This window comes from Hemiscyllium ocellatum, chromosome 36, assembly GCF_020745735.1.
Source record: "Hemiscyllium ocellatum isolate sHemOce1 chromosome 36, sHemOce1.pat.X.cur, whole genome shotgun sequence".
Taxonomy (NCBI): Eukaryota; Metazoa; Chordata; class Chondrichthyes; order Orectolobiformes; family Hemiscylliidae; genus Hemiscyllium; species Hemiscyllium ocellatum.
Genome location: NC_083436.1, coordinates 6,681,768 through 6,701,828, shown reverse-complemented (window position 1 = coordinate 6,701,828; position 20,061 = coordinate 6,681,768). Strand labels below are relative to the sequence as shown.

The window sequence follows — 20,061 nt, the reverse complement described above, 5'->3', positions numbered from 1 at the left end:
TGCAGTGCAACAGCTGCAACTGCAGGCTAGGTGAATGCAGCATTCTTTGCTTCTTCTGCTCCCGTTCTGCTTTTAAATGTAACAAAGCCAACTGGCTGTGTGATGTCAGCTTGATCAGGGAACCTTCATATCCCTTAAATGATTGCAAGACAAGGTAAAGCTCACGTGGTTTAATGTCCATAGGAAGGTCACTGAAAGAAAGCATATAGACCTCCTCTTCACTGTTGTTAACTTCTTCACTTTACATGTTCATGACAGGGGAGCTGATTGAATCGGTTGGATCAGGTTGTGGAGGGGCAGGCCATGGTCCAAAGGTGTGCTTTATCTACGAATGGAGAAACTATAGAGATGATGTCATCTGCTGAATGTATCTTTGCATTTCCTCTCTCATTCTTTCCTTGCCGGGGTGGTTATCAGCATGAAGACAGCCACACATTTAACGACACTAAATTATGTCTGCCTATTTCGACATTATTTGAATTCTTTAAGTCTGTTATTCTGTTTACTATTTATGACATTATCAAGTTTTATACAACCCATAAACTTCTAAATTGTACTGTCTAAACAATTCAATCAATTACACACAACAATCAATGGTCCTAAAATCAAAACCTCAGGGGACCACACTCAGGTTATTCAAAAATCATTTTCCTTTAACAAATTGATACTTGGCTAATGTAAAAGCTATCAGGAAAAGTATTTCAAAAGTCTGGAACAGAAAGAAAACAACAAAATCTTTCCTGTGTTTTAGCAATCGAAGCGGCAGCTTCAGTTCAGATTTAAATCTCAAATATTCATAGGAAAGAAATGCTGAATATTTTAAAATATGTTGTCCAAATGAAACTTCCCAAATAAAACAATCGGAATTACAGTGGCAACTTTGGTACGACTCTTTGAATTTGTGATTTGAGGAGGGCCAATGAAGTCTTAACAATAATTGAAAGAATTTAAACAGCTACACTTCACGTTCTAACATTTTCCACGAAATCTTAAACAAACACACTGCATTAAACACTCAGCAGCAACAGCAAAGACATTTTAATACAATACACTCATCTGGCTAAAGCATGACCACTGACCCAATTTGTTTTGTAGAATTTGAAACAAATCAGGTGCTCAAGGCACTCAATCAATTTGTTTTAAGGTTACAAGCTTGATAGTTTTAAAAAGGACCATAAATGTTGTACAATTTCAATGTAAAAACAAAATCTGCCCCATTACATAGCTCACAAAACATACTGAATTGAGATTGATTGAAACAAGGCAAAACAGTTACTTTAAAAGGATTTTCTGAACCAGTATTTTAACAAACCAATTTACATTGAAACTTTCCTTCAACCCGAGTATTGATACAACCTTAATTTCAGCGTAACTCATTTTTAATTTTTTTTTTGGCATCTTCTCACTGAAATTACATAGATAACAAGAGAAAGCCCTTGCAGCGGACCACATGGCACCACAGTCCAAGCCACTCTCTTTCCCCAGAACAAAGACTTGCAGAGCCTCAAATTTCACCACTAGGAGACTTTAACCTCTTTCTCACTTTACTCCTCATGGGGGCTTGAACCTCAATTAAACACAGAACTCAAACCCCTGTTTGTCAATACGTTGGGTACTCCAATCCTTGTTTGTCAGTGCGTTGGGGACTCTCATCCCTATTTGAGTGTGCACTGGGAACTTGAACGCCAACACTGTGTGGAGAACTTGGAATCTCAATAAAACCCAGGTGACTCGAACCTCAGTACAGCACAGAGGACTCAAGCCTCGAATTAACTCACCCAGGGGACTCTAACCCCAATACAGCATGGTGGTCTGGAACCCCTATTTGTCAATGGGTTTGCTAAACTGTGTCTCAACTGAACTAATTAGCATTCGAGGAATCTGTAGAATAGAAAGCCATCAAGCGAGGGGACCATCTCAGAGACACAAGAATAGTGAGGGATCAAGATTTAACATCGTACTTTGTGGGTCCGTCCATCTCAAGGTACCGATGTTCCAGGCAATCGCTGACACCATCCGATCATAACTATTCATTTGGATCATGCCGGCTAAGCCAATATTGCCTTCCTGCTTCCCCCTCCCCCTCAGTCGAAGCAAAACACTCAGAGATACCCCATAATTTTACCTCCTTTATCTTTATTTTGGGCCCTGGAGGGAGAGAGAACGATCGCTCATGTGCACAGAGACAGGAGTTCTCGGTCTTCTCTCTTGAACAGCAGTTTCTTAGTGAATTATACAGTCACTTTACAGGGAGAAGCATCCAGATAAGGCAATATACATATTGATTGGGTGACCATTACAATCAGTGGGTGTCAACAGTAAAGATTAAACCATCTGCTGTTACACAATGAATACTTTTCACCTTGTTAACTGACTCTATGTGCTGAAAGCTTCAATATTGTTAAATGGCTTTACATAATGAACGCTTTTCCACTTTTTTAAGCAATTACCATTACCTCAAGCACCCCATTGTTAACTGCAAGTTCTGATCTGAGCTGAGTCATGCTCAGCTAAACCTCTTGTTTCACAAAACTCAAACTTTAACTCTTTCCCTACCTGCTCATATCTTATACATATTTGCAATAGTTCTGCATTTACCATGGCTAGCCTTCAAAACCTGAGCACTACAGGGCAATTTAGCACCGCCAATCCACACAACTGGCAAATGTTTGGACTGTAGGAGGAAACCAGAGCATCCAGCAGAAAGCCACATAGACAAGGAAATCATATAAAGTCCACACAAACAAGCAGTCAGTCACCCAAGGCTAGAATCAAACAGGTCCCTGGTGCTGTGAGGCAGCAGTGCTAACCACTGTTTCACCATGCTGCCAAGCAGGTTAAAAACGTAAGAGTTTTAAAAGTTTTCCATTCATCCTATAGACCTTCTCCACACCACTGGAAGCTGGTTCTAAATAAGGTGAAGAATGCTGGGAATGAAAATGGAGAAAAGGATGGGGTGTTGACACAGCCCTGCTTGGCATCAAAGGATTCTATCATTTTACCATGAGGATCAGCAACAACATCTTGAGGCAAAGGAGATGGAGGACATTGATAAATTTCTCACTAACATTTTAACGTTTTCATGTATCCTACTAACACATGCATAATTACATCCCCAATTAGGTTCTGATATTTTTCATACTACCAATGTCAATTTAGCTAGCTTGTTGTTCTCATGGGGAAAGACTAAAACTGCAGGATAAAAGATCCAAAATTAAAGTTAAACCAATGGTGAAGATCAGAGTTCTTTTCTGTGTTCTGGAGAGAAGTGGAGGGAGGGTTACTGAATCTTTTAAAGATCCATTTTGAAAGATTCTTGACTAACAATGAAGTAGAGATCACGAGTCATGATCAGCCTTCTCCTGCTCCTAATTTGTATGTTTTATCTTTTCTCTCTCCCTCATTTCTTGAGTAGCACTTCTTTCCATCTACTGAGACTATTTCAGATTCAAAAGAATTCTGGAAAAGCAAATACATTCACCAAAATTGTTAGTTCGAATTTGATCAAATAGACATGCATTCTTTCACTACCGCTTAAGGGTCTCATACACCAAGTACTGAAGGTGACAATCCTACATGTTTTTATAGCATTTTTTTAAAGAAACCTACCAAAATCCAGTACTCCTCCAGAAATGTCTCAACTGTCTTTGAGCTTTAGATGCATCCACTGTAATTGAAAAAAACTGAGGTCCATGTTGTGGATGCGTGGAGGCATAACTTAGCGTTATGCAGTACAGAGCAACAATCAGACGATTCATAATTAATGTACAAAAGCAATAGTAGTCTTCGCACTAACCACAGACGAAGGAATGTCTCAGATATTGTTTTGAACGCACTCTTGAGTTTTACAGTTCTAGCTCAATCCAAACATTGCAGTTGACAATAACATCGACAGATTTTGCTGTAAAGAAGTCCTTCACTTGTTTATTTAGTTGCTGCCCCTCCTCGATCTCTGCAGTGGAAAGAGGCTTCCTCTCACTAACGAACTATGTCAACCCTGTTTTTATACCAAAAAGCGACTACAATCTTATAAACGTTTTGAAATATTTAAAGTAGCTTTCACGGTTGTTTTATAATCATGCCTTTCAAAGAAGTTGCATGCTCCACGCGACGGGAAGAATTCACTTTAGGTACTGTCAAAGAAACCAACACCCTCACGTGACAGGAGAGCCCGCCTCGAGACCGGAAGTCTGGTTTTAATTGGCTACCATTTTTACGTCCCTACTCCTATTGGCTGAGGAAGACCAATGTTGATCGTGCTCGCGCGGTGACGGTTGGATTCAAATCTGACGCTGTTGCCGGAGCTGCTCCAAGCAGCTGGGAGTTGTTTAGTTTGTTATCTCTGGTGTTCTTCCTTTGGTCATGGCAAGGAAAAGGTAAAGTAGAGTTGCTTTAATTTCTTTGGTTAAACTTGCTAATTCCTTCCAGGTTGCATATGTTTTATTTATCGCTAATCGATACGCTTCATTTATCTTGAAAGTGTGATGTTATAAAACGTGTGGAAGTTCTTAACAGCTGGTGTCCAGGTGTTTTTGAGCTAGACCTGCCATTGCTCTTGAATGCATCTATGGTTTAAGATTCTTTTGATCGCTTATTTGCATGTTTGTGCAAACTTTTATTCCAGTGAGGTTCTAGCTTCATCAATGGATCATCTTCTGAATACGAAGTTGGCGAAACTCCAACATATTTGGGACGTTGTTGGTATTCCGGAAGACAAGCGGGTTGAGCGAATGGCCTCAGCAAAGAAGTGTATAGAGGTACTTCTAAATATCTAAATGATTACGTTAAGTAACGTTTGAAGAGTTGTTTATGGAGTTACACGAATAGCTGTTTAACTTGCCATATTTTTTTTTGATGTGGAGGTCAGTTTATAAGATAGAACAATTAGTGTAATTTGAGAATAATTTGACCCTTAGTCTGGGGGGGGAAAAAGTTATTTTGAAATGACGACTGGGAATAAATGGGCTTCTTTTGAATCAGGGTAGTAATAGCCTAACTATAAATAATGTCATTGAGCCTTTATAATAGGGTTAATAATGGTAGAAATTATTATTGATTTTTTTTTTTTCCCCCCCACGCTGCTGAAAAGTATCTAATGGCAAGCTAGTAATGCTAATAGTAATGTATACAACTAGAAATCAATTTTGCTGTTAGTTTGCTGTGGTTTTCTTGTCTGCCTTTGCTGCTCAATGACTTGTTGCAGAACAGGTTAGAGCAGTATGATAGTTTGTCAATGTTATCTAATGTTTCTAAGATCTGTAATCATACTTTGGATGAGATGAGAGAGTGGGACCATACTGGCGATGGCCAGGTCTGAGTGTTAAATTGGGAACTTAGTGCAATGGGGGACAATATGCTTTACTTTCAGCCTTTGTAGTTCATGAATACTCACTATTGTTACCTTTTAGATATTTTGAAGACTTTAAATAAATATGCAAGGTGATACTAGAGATGTGAAAATTTTTAAATTCAATATATAGCTAAAATTTAATATAAGTAGTATATCTGATCTGAAATCTTGGCAAGTGGGCCTTTTAGTGCTACTTGCATTTTTTTGCTCCAAACTAGTTGCTTTGGAACTGCTGAGTTGCCTCTAGGTTTGTTATGGGTTGTACCTACACCAAAGTGCTTTTATGGAGGAAGATTCAGAATTTTGACAGTGAAGGAATGGCAATATAGTTCAAGTTAGGATGGTGGCTGACTTGGAAGGAGAACCTGTGTGAGCATGTCATTACCTGCCACCCTTCCACTATAGATGATAGTGGCTTGGGTTTGGTAGATGCTGTCTCAAGAGCCTTTCAGTGCATCTTATAGCTGAGGCACTGCTGTTACTGTGGGCAGTGGTGAAAATGAACTTACATTGTGCATTTGCTTCATCTTTAAGTTTTTTTTGGACTTGTCTATTCTGGCTAGTTAACAAGCATCATACATGATTGTGGATGGTGGACAAGTTTTGGGAGTCATGATAAATTGCACATTGTAAGATTGCTACAACAGGTCAGTTGTTAGTGTATGTGTGAGACTAGGCCAGTCTACTTTCTGGTCAATGGTAACACTCCAGGGTGATAGTGATGTTCAGAGTGAGTGAGCGATACCTGAAACTCGTGTTGGAGATGGTCATTGCCTAGCATTTGTGACATAAATGTTACTGTCAACCTAAGCTTGGATATACTTCCTGCAGTAGGAGAATCCACACTAACATCTCTCATGAAGTTTCTCATCTGGGTCTTATTGCATCAACAAATTTTCACATTTGATTCCCATTGGCTGTAATTTTGCTCAGCTCTTCAATGCTGCACTTGGTCAAATGTGATCTTCGTGGCAAGGGGAGTCACTATCTTGCCTCTGGAGTTTCCAATTTGCAGATGACATTAAAGTAGGTGGAAAAGTTATGATGAAATAAGAAATTTCTAAATGGATAGGTTAAGTGAATGAGCCAACATTTTGGCTGATGAAGTTTTTTGTAAATATTTTTGAGGAAAAGATTCTAATTATAAACTTAGAAAATTACTACAAAACATAATATAAAAGTAACAGTAAGCAGCTGCTACTGTACTCCACACAATTTGGAAAGAAAGAGGGGGAAACAAACCAACTCAAACTATCTTGACCTCTGGTTCCCAAAACACTCGCTTCTGTGCCTCAATACCCAATGACCACACTCAAATAGATATTGGTACTCTTACTTTTATACATGGGGCACGCTGGGGACGCTCCAGTCCTTAAATTTCACAAGCTGCTCCGGTGCCAAATAAGCCCAATGGAGTACCTTTTTTTTTTAATTGCATTGTCTGCATCCTGTTGCACATCAATCCTCCTTACGTTTTTCCAAATATCCTCCCATGCCTCTGACTTGATCTCCACACCCAATTCCTGAGTCTAGGTTCCACACAACCACTCAATGTCCTTTGAAACACTCCTAACAAATGAGTGCTGACATAGAGTACTGTGGACCAAGGTACTCTCCTTTCCACTTCCAACTTGTAGGGACTAACCATTAATGTAGTCTTTTCTGTATGAAGTCCCTAACCAGAGTTTACATTTCTGGCTCAACTACTCAAAAAGACGCCCAGAGCCTAAATCCAGAATTCATTAATCCTGACTGAAATGCTAACATTCCTACTATGGGAGTAAAAGAGGAAATTTTTTTTTTTGAAAATTGCCCTCGCTTTGTCACATCATTCTCCATGCTTTAACGGTGTTAAGGGCAATCTGATTTCTGCAATGTTCCATAAGTCATTAATTTGGGGTTAAGACAAGGAGAGGGCATTTTGCCTGGGAGGTGTTGATGTCCAGCCAAATTGACCATGGGTCCTGGCAAGCCTAATCAGCCACATAGGATCATGGGGAACTTAATTGATATTTCTTAAAGTCTTCAAAAGCCATACCCTCCAATCCCCTGTGGGAGCTGCAATTTGGCAAGCTTAAGAGGCTGCCTGTGATGCCAAATAAAAGAACCAAGCCATATGTCGAGCTTTCATAGCGCTTGCCTAGGCAACATCAAAGGGAGCATTCACAGGGATATAATAAATGAGGAAGAACATTCATTTTGATATACAAGATCCTCCCCAGTGGTGGAGGTCCTGTCTTATCTTCTCTCAACTACACAAAGCTAGCCTTACGTTATTGATCGAAGGCCTGGGTGATGAAAAATGCCTAAAAACAGGAAACTTCTGTGACTAGAAAGGGAATCAGATTCCACCCCTTTGCTCAGAAGGAAAGGGTGGAGAAGAGCAGAGCAATAGGTATTGGGGACTCGATAGTTTGGGGCACAGGTAGGCAGTTTTGTGGGGGTGAGAGAGACTCACGTTTGGTCTGTTGCCTCCCAGGTGCAAGGGTCCGTGACGTCTCTGATCGTGTTTTCCGGGTCCTTGATGGGGAGCAGCCTGAAGTCGTGGTCCACATTGGCACCAATGACATAGATAGGAAGAGGGATGAGGATGTTAGGCAGGTTTTCAGGGAGCTAAGTTGGAAACTCAGAATTGGAACAAACACAGTTGTCTTTGGTTTGTTACCTGTACCACGTGATAGAGAGTCGAGGAATAAGGAGAGAGAGCAGTTAAATGCGTGGCTACAGGGATGGTGCAGGAGGGAGGGATTCCGGTACCTGGATAACTGGGGTTCTTTCTGGAGATGGTGGGACCTCCTATAAACAGGATGGTCTACACTTGGGGGTAGGTTTGCTAGTGCTCTTTTGGGGGGGGGGGGGGGGGGGGGAGTTTAAACTAACTCTGCAGGGGCATGGGAACCTAGACTGTAGCTTTAGGGTGCAGGACCTGGAGTGTAGGGAGGTTAGGAACATGACATCAATCTCGGAGGAAGGTGGCTTGAAGTGTGTATACTTCAATGCAAGAAGTATATGAAATAAGGTAGGAGAACTTGCAGCGTGGGTTGGTAACTGGGATTTCGATGTTGTGGCTATTACGGAGACATGGGTAGAACAGGGAAAAGATTGGCTGTTGCAGGTTCCAGGGTTTAAATGTTTTAGTAGGGTCAGAGGTGGGGGTAAAAGAGGGGGAGGTGTGGCATTGCTTGTCAATGATAGTATTACAGCGTTGGAAAGGATGATGTGTGAAGACTTGCCATCTGAGGTAGTTTGGGCTGAGCTTAGAAATAGGAAAGCTGAGGTCATGCTGTTAGGAGTTTTCTACAGGTCTCCTAATAGTCCTAGAGATGTAGAAGAAAGGATTGCGAGGATGATTCAGGAGAAGTAAAAATAATAGGGTGGTTGTTATGGGGGACTTTAACTTTCCAGATATTGACTGGGAAAGCTATGGCTCGAGTACGTTAGATGGGTTGGTATTTGTCCAATGTGTGCAGGAGGGTTTCCTGACACAATAATGTAGACAGGCCAACAAGAGGTGAGGCCATACTGGATTTCGTTCTGGGTAATGAACCAGGACAGGTGTTAGAATTGGAGGTAGGTGAGTACTCTGGGGACAGTGACTACAATTCAGTGACTTTTACTCTAGTGATGGAGAGAGATAAGTGTGCACTGCAGGGCAAGAGTTAAAGCTGGGGGCAGGGAAATTATGATGCGGTGAGGCATGACCTTAGGGTGTGTGGATTGGAAAAGTAGGCTTCAAGGGAAGGGCGCAATCGATATGTGGAGCTTGTTCAAGGAGCAACTACTGAGTGTCCTTGATAAGTATGTACCTGTCAGGCAGGGAGGAAAGGGTCTTGTGAGGGAACCGTGGTTTAATTACGAATTGGAATTTCTTCTTAAAGGGAAGAGGGCGGCCTATGTAAAGATGAGTAAGGTCGCCAGGAAGGATCTAAGGAGAGCTAAGAGCAGCAAGGAGGGGACATGAAAAGTCCTTGGTTGGTAGGATTAGGGAAAACCCAAAGGCTTTCTACAGGTCAGGAATAAAAGAATGACTCTGGTACTAAAAGGTCCAGTCAAGGATAGTAGTGGGAAGTTGCATGTGGAGGCTGAAGAGATTGGGGAAACACTGAATACTTTTTCATCAGTATTCACTCAGGAACAGGACATTATTGCCGATGTGAATATTGAGTCACGGTTAATTAGAATGGATGGCTTTGAGGTATGTAGGGAAGAGGTGTTGGAAATTCTGGAAAGGGTGAAAATAAGTCCCCTGGGCTTGATGGCATTTATCCCACGATTCTCTGGGAAGCAAGGGAGGAGATTGCAGAGCCATTGGCCTTCATTTCTATGTTCTCTGTCTACAGGAATAGTGCCAGAAGACTGGAGGATAGCAATTGTGGTTCCCTTGTTCAAGAAGGGCGGCACGGTGGCACAGTGGTTAGCACTGCTGCCTCACAGCGCCTGTAGACCCGGGTTCAATTCCCGACTCAGGCGACTGACTGTGTGGAGTTTGCACGTTCTCCCCGTGTCTGCGTGGGTTTCCTCCGGGTGCTCCGGTTTCCTCCCACAGTCACAAAGATGTGCGGGTCAGGTGAATTGGCCAAGCTAAATTGCCCGTAGTGTTAGGTAAGGGGTAAATGTAGGGGTATGGGTGGGTTGCGCTTCGGCGGGTCGGTGTGGACTTGTTGGGCCGAAGGGCCTGTTTCCACACTAAGTCTAATCTAATCTAAAAAAAGGGGAGTAGGGATAACCCTAGTAACTGTAGGCTGGTGAGTCTCTCTTCTGTTGTGGGCAAAGTCTTAGAGAATTGTAAGGGATAGGACTTATGAACAACTGGATAGGAATAATATGATCAAGGATAGTCAGCATGGTTTTGTGAAGGGCAGGTCGTGCCTCACAAACCTTATTGAGTTCTTTGCGAAGGTGACTAAGGAGGTGGGTGAGGGTAAAGCGGTAGATGTGGTGTATATGGATTTTAGTAAGGCATTTGATAAGGTTCCCCATGGTAGGCTACTGCAAAAAATACGGAGGTATGGCATTGAGGGGGAGTTGGAGGTTTGGATTAGGAATTGGCTGGCTGGAAGAAGAGAGGGTAGTAGTAGATGGTAAAGGTTCATCTTGGAGTGCAGTTACTAGTGGTGTTCCGCAAGGATCTGTTTTGGGACCATTGCTGTTTGTCACTTTCATAAATGACCTGGAGGAGGGGCTAGAAGGTTGGGTGAGCAAGTTTGCGGATAATACGAAAGTCGGTGGAGTTGTTGACAGTGAGGAAGGATGTGGCAGGTTACAGCGGGATATAGATAAGCTGCAGAGCTGGGCAGAAAGGTGGCAAATGGAGTTCAATGTGGGTAAGTGTGAAGTGATTCACTTTTGTAAGAGTAACAAGAAGATGGAGTACGGGCTAATGGTCGGATACTAGGTAGTGTAGATGAGCAGAGGGATCTTGGTGTCCACGTACACAGATCTCTGAAAGTTGCCACCCAGGTAAATAGTGCTGTGAAGAAGGCATATGGCGTACTGGCTTTTATTGGTAGAGGAATTGAGTTCCGGAGTCCTGAGGTCATGTTGCAGTTGTATAAGATTCTGGTGCGGCCGCATCTGGAGCATTGTGTGCAGTTTTGGTCGCCATGCTATAGGAAGGATGTGGAGGCACTGGAACGGGTGCAGAGGAGGTTTACCAGGATGTTGCCTGGTATGGTAGGAAGATCGTATGAGGAAAGGCTGAGGTACTTGGGGCTGTTTTCATTGGAGAAAAGAAGGCTTAGGGGTGACTTGATAGAGGTGTACAAGATGATTAGGGGTTTAGATAGGGTTGACCATGAGAGCCTTTTTCCACGTATGGAGTCAGCTATTACAAGGGGGCATAGCTTTAAATTAAGAGGTGGTAGGTATAGGACAGATGTTAGGGATAGACTTTTTACTCAGTGAGTTCACGGAATGCCCTGCCAGTAGCAGTGGTGGACTCTCCCTCTTTTATGGGCATTTAAACAGGTATTGGATAGGCATATGGAGGATAGTGGGCTAGTGTTGGTTTGGTGGGCTTGGATCGGCACAACATAGAGGGCCGAAGTGCCTGTACTGCGCTGTATTTTTCTATGTTGTAAGATCGGATACTCTAATATGACCATCACTGCCACCACCGCGCCCCCCCCCCCCCCCACCATCCCCAACACAAAAGGCTTAACCCCCCACCCCCGACCTCATAAGAATGATTTTTTATACCTGGGAAAAATAACCAAATAGATTAATTACTCGTTCTTTTCTTTCTAACTAACCTGACGATATCTGTGCCCTGTTTAATACATCTACGTAAAGGGTGATCTTGTGCTGTCCTGATCCTTCCTCCGGGGCAATTTTATGTTGTGGTCCCTCTGGAGGGCCTCTGTCAACGGCTCAATCACCAATATAAATAATAATGGTGAAAGGGGCATCCTTGTCAGCTGCCTCTAACAATACTAAAATTGTCAGACTGTATGCCATTAGTGAGAACCACTGCTTTAGGATTGCTATATAACACTGCCACCCACTTGGCAAAGACCCCTCCAAGACCAAACTCTCCACAGGAGTTGTACCAGAGTATTGGAAGGAGGTGAATGTTGTTCCTCTTTTCAAGGAGGGTAATAGGGAAACCCTTGGCAATTACAGACCAGTCAGTCATGCGTCAGTGGTCAGTAAAGTTTTTTTTTCTTTGCCAAATAGTTATAAATCCTATCCCTCAATTCTTTCAAAGTATAGTGTGATTAAAGGCAGTCAGCATGACTTTGAGGGGCAGATCATGCCTCCAGTATTACTGAGTTCTTTGAGGAGGTGACAAGATGACAGATGAATGTGGTGTAGATGGACTTCTGCAAGACATTTGATAAAGTTCCCCATGGCAGACTCATTCGTTAAGTCAGGACGTATGGGATACTGTGGAGATTTGGTTATCTGGATTCAGAATTGGCTGGCTGACAGAAGGTAGAGAATGGTTGGTTGTAGATGGAAAGTATTCTGCCTGGAGGTCAATGTTCAGTGGGGTCTTGCAGGGCTCTGTTCTTGGGCCTCTGCTCTTTGTAGTTTTTATAAATGACTTTTGAGGGTGTTGAATGGTGGGTTAGTAAATTTGCAGATGACAACGGTTGGAGATGTCATCAATTGTATAGGGGGCTACTGCAGGTTGCAGCAAGACAGATGGGATGCAGAGCTGGGCTGAGAAATGGCAGATGGAGTTCAACCTGGATAAATGCAAAGTGATGCATATTGGAAGGTCGAATGCAAATGCTGAATATAGGATTAAAGACAGGATTCTTGGCAGTGTGGAGGAACAGAGGGATCTGAGTGTGCAAGTTGCCACCCAAGTGGATTGGGTTGTTAAGAAAGCATGTAGTGTTTTAGCTTTCATAAAATCGATTTCCCCCTGTTAAAGAGCCACGAGGTTTTGCAACAGCTCTACAAGTCCCTGGTGAGACCACACTTGGGAATATTGTGTCCGTTTCTGGTTGTCCTAATAGAGGCTTTGAAGAGGGTGCAAAGAAGGTTTACCAGGATGCTGCCTGGACTTGGAGAGCTTGCCTTATGAAGAAAGGTTGAATAAGCTTGGACATTCCTCTCTGGAGAGGAGGAGAAAACGGGGAGACCTGATCGAGGCATACAAGATAATGAGTGGAATAGGTAGAGTCAATAGCCAGAGACTTTTCCCCAGGGCAGGTTTGACTGGTACGAGGAGTCATATTTTGAAGGTATTAGGAGGAAGGTATAAAGGAGATGTCAGAGGTAGGTTCTTTATGCAGACAGTTATGAATGCATGGAATGTGTTGCCAGCTGTGGTGATGGAAGCAGAGTAATTGGGGACATCTAAGCGACTGCTGGACATGCACATGGATAGCAGTGAGTTGAGGGATGCAGTTAAGTTACTATATTTCACATTAGGGTTAAACCTTGGCACAACATTGTGGGCCAAAGGGCCTTTCTCTGCTGTATCTACTGTCTATTTAAAACTGTTCCAGACATAAATGGTACGGCCACTCCACCCGGACAAATGCTTTCCCTGCATCCAGGGTGACTACCAAGCCTGGAATCCTAAATTGCTGGCATACCAGAGATATTTGGTACTCCTATTAGAAAACCTGCAACCTAGAATAAAACCTGTCTGGTTTTCCTTTACGATGAAGGGCAAGACCTTCCTCAATGCCAGCATTTTTTGACAGTTTTAAAATCCAGTACAACCCTCTGGGGGGTCTCCCTCTCGAGAATAAGAAATATTGCTTCTCTGAGGATGGATATTAGTACTGACTGTATGAATAATTGTGCATATCCAACATTGGCCTGGCCAGCATGTTTTATATACTCAAAACTCACTCTGAAATCAATCTGGGTCAGAGGCTTTACCACTCAAGAGCTACCTCACTGCTTCCTGTATCTCTTGAATTTAGACGTGCATTCAAGAGACACCTCAAGTTACACCTGGGAGGTCCAAGATCTTTAAAGGAGTTCATCTTCGCCAATCTGTCCTCACAGCCCTCTGACTGGTACAACTTGACTTCCTGAATATTGCATTAATCTTTAGGAATCACATGTGATTACAAGCACACTTTTATGAATGTGATAGATTGGGGGCCACTCTTCTTTCTGGCCAGGTATGCCAGATACCTACCCGGTTTATCACCCTACTCGAATAACCTCTATTTAGCAAAGGAAATCTCCCTCTTTGCTGTCTGGGTGAGTGCAGCATTCAGAGCAGCCTTGAGAGTAGTAATCCGCTGCAACTTGGTTTCTGTCTGTCTGCGTGTCAATGTATGCTGTCTCAGCTGCCTTCAGCTGGGCCTTGAGCATATGGTGCTGTTTTCCCCTCTGTCACTTTCTAGTTACTGAGTAAGAAATAATCAAACCCCTTGCATAGGCCTTGGTAGTCTCCCAGAGCACCGACAGATTACTGGCCGTGCCCAAATAAGCATTTCAAAAAATTTTAAATTCCCGCAAAAAAAACTCCGTAAACTTCCTATCCTTCTGCAAGAAAGTAGCCATGTGCCAATACAGTAAGCCTGACCCATCACCACTGGCCTTAACTTCCTTAACACTACTGCATGATCAGAAATGGCTATGTTCCCAATTCTGCAAGACAGCACTGAATTCAAAGGCCAATTGGGGCAAAATAAATGTCAATCCTCATGTAGTACTTGTGTGGATTAGAGAAAAAGGTGATGTCCCTACCCTCCAGGTGAAGACTTCGCCACATATCCACCAACCCCAGCTCCCTGTTCAGGTCACCAGCTGTCTGGTTTGTGGGGATATACCCACGAGACTGGAGCATCTTGTCCACCTTTTGGGGTCCATAAGTCAAAGCCTCCCCTTTATAATTGTGTGATGCGCCCCAAGGGCCATTAGCCTGGAAAGTGCATCTGTTTAAAAATTTGAGGGGAGGTGTGCCAGGGGCAATATACATTTCAAGATCCCATACTCTTCATGTATTAAAGCTTTATGGGCAGTTTATGATCCTTATTTCTCCTTAACTTGGTCTAATAGCTGAAATGGGAGATTCTTCTGGATGAGTATAGCAATTCCTCTAATTTAAAAAAAGTAAAGGATGAAAAAAATACCTGGTCAAACTCTCCCTGCTGTAACTAGTGGTCCTTATCAGTTAGATGTGTTCCTTACAGCAAGGCTGCATTGACCCTTTTTCAGCTTGGAGGAAGAACCCCACTCGTAGTGCACAGAATGAAAACAGTAAACAGTTTCTATAAATTTTGAAAATAGAACTACTAAATGAAAACTTCTAACAACTACTTCTACAATGAACCAACATATAACACATAAGAGGAGACTTCCCCCCCCCCCCCCCTTGCCCACAGGGGGCGCTCATACTACCCACTATCCCCTCCATGGCTCTTTCTAGCTGAAGCCATGCCCTAAACTCAGGCAAAAACTTCTTTTTTTTTAAAAAAAAGCTAACACTTGTCTTACAACAAAATTTTAAAAGGTGGGCACTCCACCTATCCTATCCATACTTTGATCCTAGGCAATCCTGCTAAAATATCTCTTTTTTTTTTTCCCCCCCACAACCCAATCCTGTACTGAGAGAAACTGAAAAGAAATGATATGATAGTAAAACAAAGGAAGAATGGGAAGGTGGGGGAAAGGCACCCACACATAGTAAAACAAAACCAGGCAAACTGCAGAGAAAACAAAGTGAATGCTATTGACCATTTTTATTCGAGCCAGCCAGACTATTTTAAGGTGTCCAGGAAGTCTTTTCCTCTTTTCGGTTAGTCATAATTAAACATGGACCCTCTGTGGCTGAAACGTACCATTGCCAGATACCTTTTTACCTCTAAGGCCTTCCTCTTGCAGATCACAACTGCACAAAAGTCTTGGAAAAACAGAATTCTTTATCCTTTGTATATCAGAGCCTATGGATCCTTCCCCCAGTGTTCCAGAAACTTCCAGCATAATTTATCTGTATAGTGTTGGAGTCGCACTGGAATTGGGTAGGGGTGCTGCTCTGATCCAGGCCTGCGTACTGCAACTCTGTAGGCCTGTTTGGCCTACACCTGGCCCGTCCTAACCTTCAACTCAAAACAGCGGGAACCGTTGCTCCAAGAAGCTGACCAGCTGGCCGCCTTCCTGTTCCAACAGCCCGATCAAGCAGATGTTCTTCCAATGGCCTTGACTTTCATGGCATCAACCTGCTTTAAGGACTGTACCTGCCATTCCAGGGCTTTGACCAGACCTGCTGGGGATTGTGCTATAGTTTCGGAATCCACGGTCTACTGCTCAACCTCCACGACGTGCTGTCCAAGACTCTGAATCTCCTGGTCATGCTTTGGCAGCATGACCAAGATCAGTTCTGGCCTGGCCTGGGTTTCCTCCATTGCTGAATCAATCTTGAGTTTCCCGAATAAAGCTGTGCTCCACAGACACCCCCTGGGGTGTTTGTGGAGGCTAACGCTGCAGTCGCGGGAGTGCCCTGCTTGGTGCAATCTTTGTGCTTTTCCCTTAGTCCTTTTTCTTAAGTCAATTAAACTCTCTCTCCTAGCAATTCTGGGGATTTAAAAACTACCAAATTTCTTTTTTTTTCCACAATAGGTGAGAAAGGGAGGGTGAATCCACCACTTGAGCTCTGTACCAGAACAGAGACAAACAGGGCAGACTTACTGCATTGCTGCTATCTTGGATCTCTGGCAGATGAAGTTTAACATGGATAGGTGAAGTTTTCTATTTTAGGAATAGAAAGTCAAATACTCTAAAATGGAGAGAAATATCTATGCATTGGTATCTGGTGTTCTGTACCAATGCACAAATTGCAACAAACCAGGCACAGAAGGCAAGGCAAATGGAATTTGGCCTTTATCCTAAAGGAGTAGTAAAGTATTTCTTCAAATGCATAAGGAGTGAGAGAGACTACATCTGGATTATTGTGTACAATTTTTGTCCCCTTGACAAAGGATCTAATTTCATTGGTGGCAGTTGAGGTTCACTGGATTGATTCCAGAGATGTGCATTTGTCTTGAGAGATTCTGTAGTTTAAAGCTATACTCCATCCACTTAGAATGGGAGGAGGTCTAATTGAGGTATGCAAGGTGCTAAAGGGGATTGACTATTCAACAGAGCTTGGAGGTCAGTAGCCAAGTGCAAGTGTGAAATGATGTTGACCAACTGTACCCTAACCACCTAGGTTGGGAGGTCAAGTGGCTGAATCATATGTCAGGCTGATTCTGGACAACCAAAACAGTAAACTGAAGTTACGCACAACATTGTTGCAACTTACAGCCTTGGCCACAATTAAAAGAATACAGGGAGTGTCTGCCATCTAATGGTTTTGGGCAATTTTAACTGTGTTCATGAGATGACACAAGCCAACCCACAACAACACTTCGTAATTCACATTCTGAATCAGGATCGTCATCTTCCATTCTCTAAAATAGTGGTTTGGATAACAGTCAACATCCAATAGAAGTGGTTGAGGTGGGTACATTAATGACATTTAAAAGAGATTTGGACAAATACATGGATAGGAAAGAATTGGAAGGATAAGGGCCAATTATAAGGAACTGGGGTTAGCGATGATGTACATTTTGGTAGGCTTGGGCTAAAGGGCCCCTCTCCATGCTGTACAACTCTGGTTCTATGAGCCATAGGGAAAGGCTGAATAATCTGGGACTGTTTTCCCTGGAATATTGGTGGCTGAAGGGTAAACTCTATAGAGGTTTACAAAATCATGAGGGGCATGAATAGGGTAAATAGATATGGTCTTTTCCCTGGGGTGGGGGGGGATAGACACTAGTGTGTGAATGGAATCAGCTGCCAGAGGAATGGTACAGTTACAATATTTAAAAGGCATCTAATTGGATATATGAATAGGAAGTGTTTGGAGGGATGTGTGCCAGGTGCTAGCAAATGAGGCTAGATTTATTTGGGATGTCTGGATGAGTTGGACTGAAGGATCTGTTTTCGTGCTATATATCTCTGACTCAATAATTAAAGATGGATTTTTTTTTTCCTCGTGGGGCAATCTAGAGAGGCCATGGTTCTAGGGAAGGGATAGCAACTACTCATCAATGGGTTGTGAAGGATTATAGAGTGGAGTGTAAAGTGGGTTTTCAGTTGAGCTGAGATCAGCCACATTTACATTAAATAGCAGAACAGGTTTACCTGAATTGTCCACTGCTGGTTCATATGCTAACAGGGCAAACGTGAGGACTGCAGATGCTGGAAATCAGTCTAGATTGGTGCTGGAGAAATACAGCAGATCAGGCAGCAGGAAAATTGACATTTTGGGCAAAAGCCCCTTTTCCAGCACCCCTCTAATCTATGCTAACAGCCAACTGATAGTGCAATCCAATCACATTTGCTTATGTCTTTGAACTCTAATAATGAAATGTCTCAGTATATAATTTTGAATTGCTTGCATTTTGTAACAAGACCAGTTATTGCAATGTGGCTGAACTGATTATGGCACTTGTGGTATAGTGTAAGGGATATAGCTGTTGAATTAGACAACCATGTTTTTGGGGAATAGATAAGGTTACCTGCTGCTCAGTGCCAGTCCTATAGGTCAAGTTACTATCTTAGATATAGAACATCTGAGCAAGAGGAACCAGGAGTGGGAAGGTGATGGACCCGGAGGTGTGTGCAGATACCCATTGAGCATTTAGAGGCTCATCTGAGGGAGTTTGAGCAGTTAAAGGCTAATTTTCAGGGATGAGAATTTTCACATTCAAATCACAAATTTCAGCCGCTTCCTATTTTTTTTTAAGCTCTGCAGATTTTGCACACTCTCTCTTTTAATATTCTAAGTGACTTAGGTTTCCAGATACACCATCAGAAAAGCAACGAATTTGCTGTGATTCTGGCAGGGAAGGTGTGTGAGCAGTGTCTGTGTGTAGTTGCCAGTGAGAAATATTGGTGTTGAATGAATGTATTTTCAGGCTGCTAATTAGCATGTAATTTGTGGAACACCTGAGTACTACACGAGGATTGTTGAGATTATATGGCCCACAGTCTGATGCTGGATGCTATTCAGGCTATAGTGGGCACTTCAATCATAAAGTGGGCAGGATGTGTTGCCCATGTTTTGACAGGGAAAGTGTTTTAATTTTACTGTAACTTTTTTTTTGAGGAAGTAATGAGCAATATGGATAAAGGGAAACCTGAAGGGTATACTTGGATTTCTGGAAAGAATGTGACAGGGTATCATTAAAGGTTGCCACCCAAAATAAGAGCTTCATGGTGTGAGGGTAGCATATGTAGCATGAATAGAATATTGGTTAGCTTAAAGCAATCAGGTTAGTAGATAGTGTTGTAACACACAATCTATACTGAAGCCTCAATTATTAACAATCTATATCAATTGACCTTAATGGACTGCATGCAAATAGTTTGATTCAACCTAATTAGGCATAACGAACACCTCAGATGCAGATGGGACTTGAATCCAGATTTTTCTGGTAGAGGGGAAAGGACATTGCTAATGTGATTATGATCAGGACACCAGGTTATGGTCCGCAAGGTTTATTGAAATCAAGCTTTCAAAGTGCTGCTTCAAGAAAATTGGAGGGAAGTGCACAGGCACAGAATTTTATAGGTGGTGATAATTGAGGATTCTAGGTAATTAACAAGAATGTACTCCATCAATGTGATACTCAATAGCTAAATGTGCCAGTAATCCAAAATGGCTAGAAAACTGAATGTAGGTTGCAGAAGGGGCAAAGGAGTTCACAGAAGGGGTATAGGTTAAATGTATGGGAAAAAGTTTGATACAAACTCCTTTTCCATGTATATTTTCCTATTGTTTAAATAGACCATTTTAAACGGGAACAAAAGTATCCAGGTACATTTGGTTTGCAAGATCTGGGTGTTGATGGCTAAATGTTTATTGATCCTCTTTACCCGAGTGAAGATGTTGAGCAGCTGCCCTAAAGCGCACTCGAGTCTGTGGCATCGGTATACCCGTAGTGCTTTTGAAGGATTTATGGGACTTTACTTTGTGAAGAAACACCAATTGATAATGTCATTCTGTGGTTTGGAAGAGCTTTCAAGTGATGGTATTCCCACTTCCTCCTTCACCTAGTACCTCGTAAGCTCAAAAGCTCTATCATTGACAGATTGCAGCAGTGAAAGCTTGTATAGGGTGCCCCCTACTGCTGATTAATAGTATGGGTGTTTTTTTTAAAAAGGCTATAGACGGTATGCCAGTAAAGAAGGCTGTTCTGTCCTAGATGGGTCTTAACAAACCAGTGTTAGGTAATGTTAATGGGTTA

At 42.5% G+C, this 20,061-nt stretch overlaps 2 protein-coding genes across 2 annotated transcripts in view; one reads left to right on the top strand and one right to left on the bottom strand.

Annotated features, from left to right (window-relative positions):
• idua (alpha-L-iduronidase) overlaps positions 1-4,153 on the bottom strand; it is a 269,569-nt gene extending 265,416 nt beyond the window's left edge. Inside the window, exon 1 of the mRNA XM_060851644.1 lies at positions 3,610-4,153. Coding sequence (XP_060707627.1) covers positions 3,610-3,758 — 149 coding nt within the window. The 5' untranslated portion in view covers positions 3,759-4,153. The remainder of the gene's footprint in view (positions 1-3,609) is intronic.
• Positions 4,154-4,297: 144 nt separating this feature from the next.
• LOC132833387 (protein regulator of cytokinesis 1-like) overlaps positions 4,298-20,061 on the top strand; it is a 40,522-nt gene continuing 24,758 nt past the window's right edge. Inside the window, exons 1-2 of the mRNA XM_060851621.1 lie at positions 4,298-4,376; positions 4,625-4,757. Coding sequence (XP_060707604.1) covers positions 4,363-4,376; positions 4,625-4,757 — 147 coding nt within the window. The 5' untranslated portion in view covers positions 4,298-4,362. The remainder of the gene's footprint in view (positions 4,377-4,624; positions 4,758-20,061) is intronic.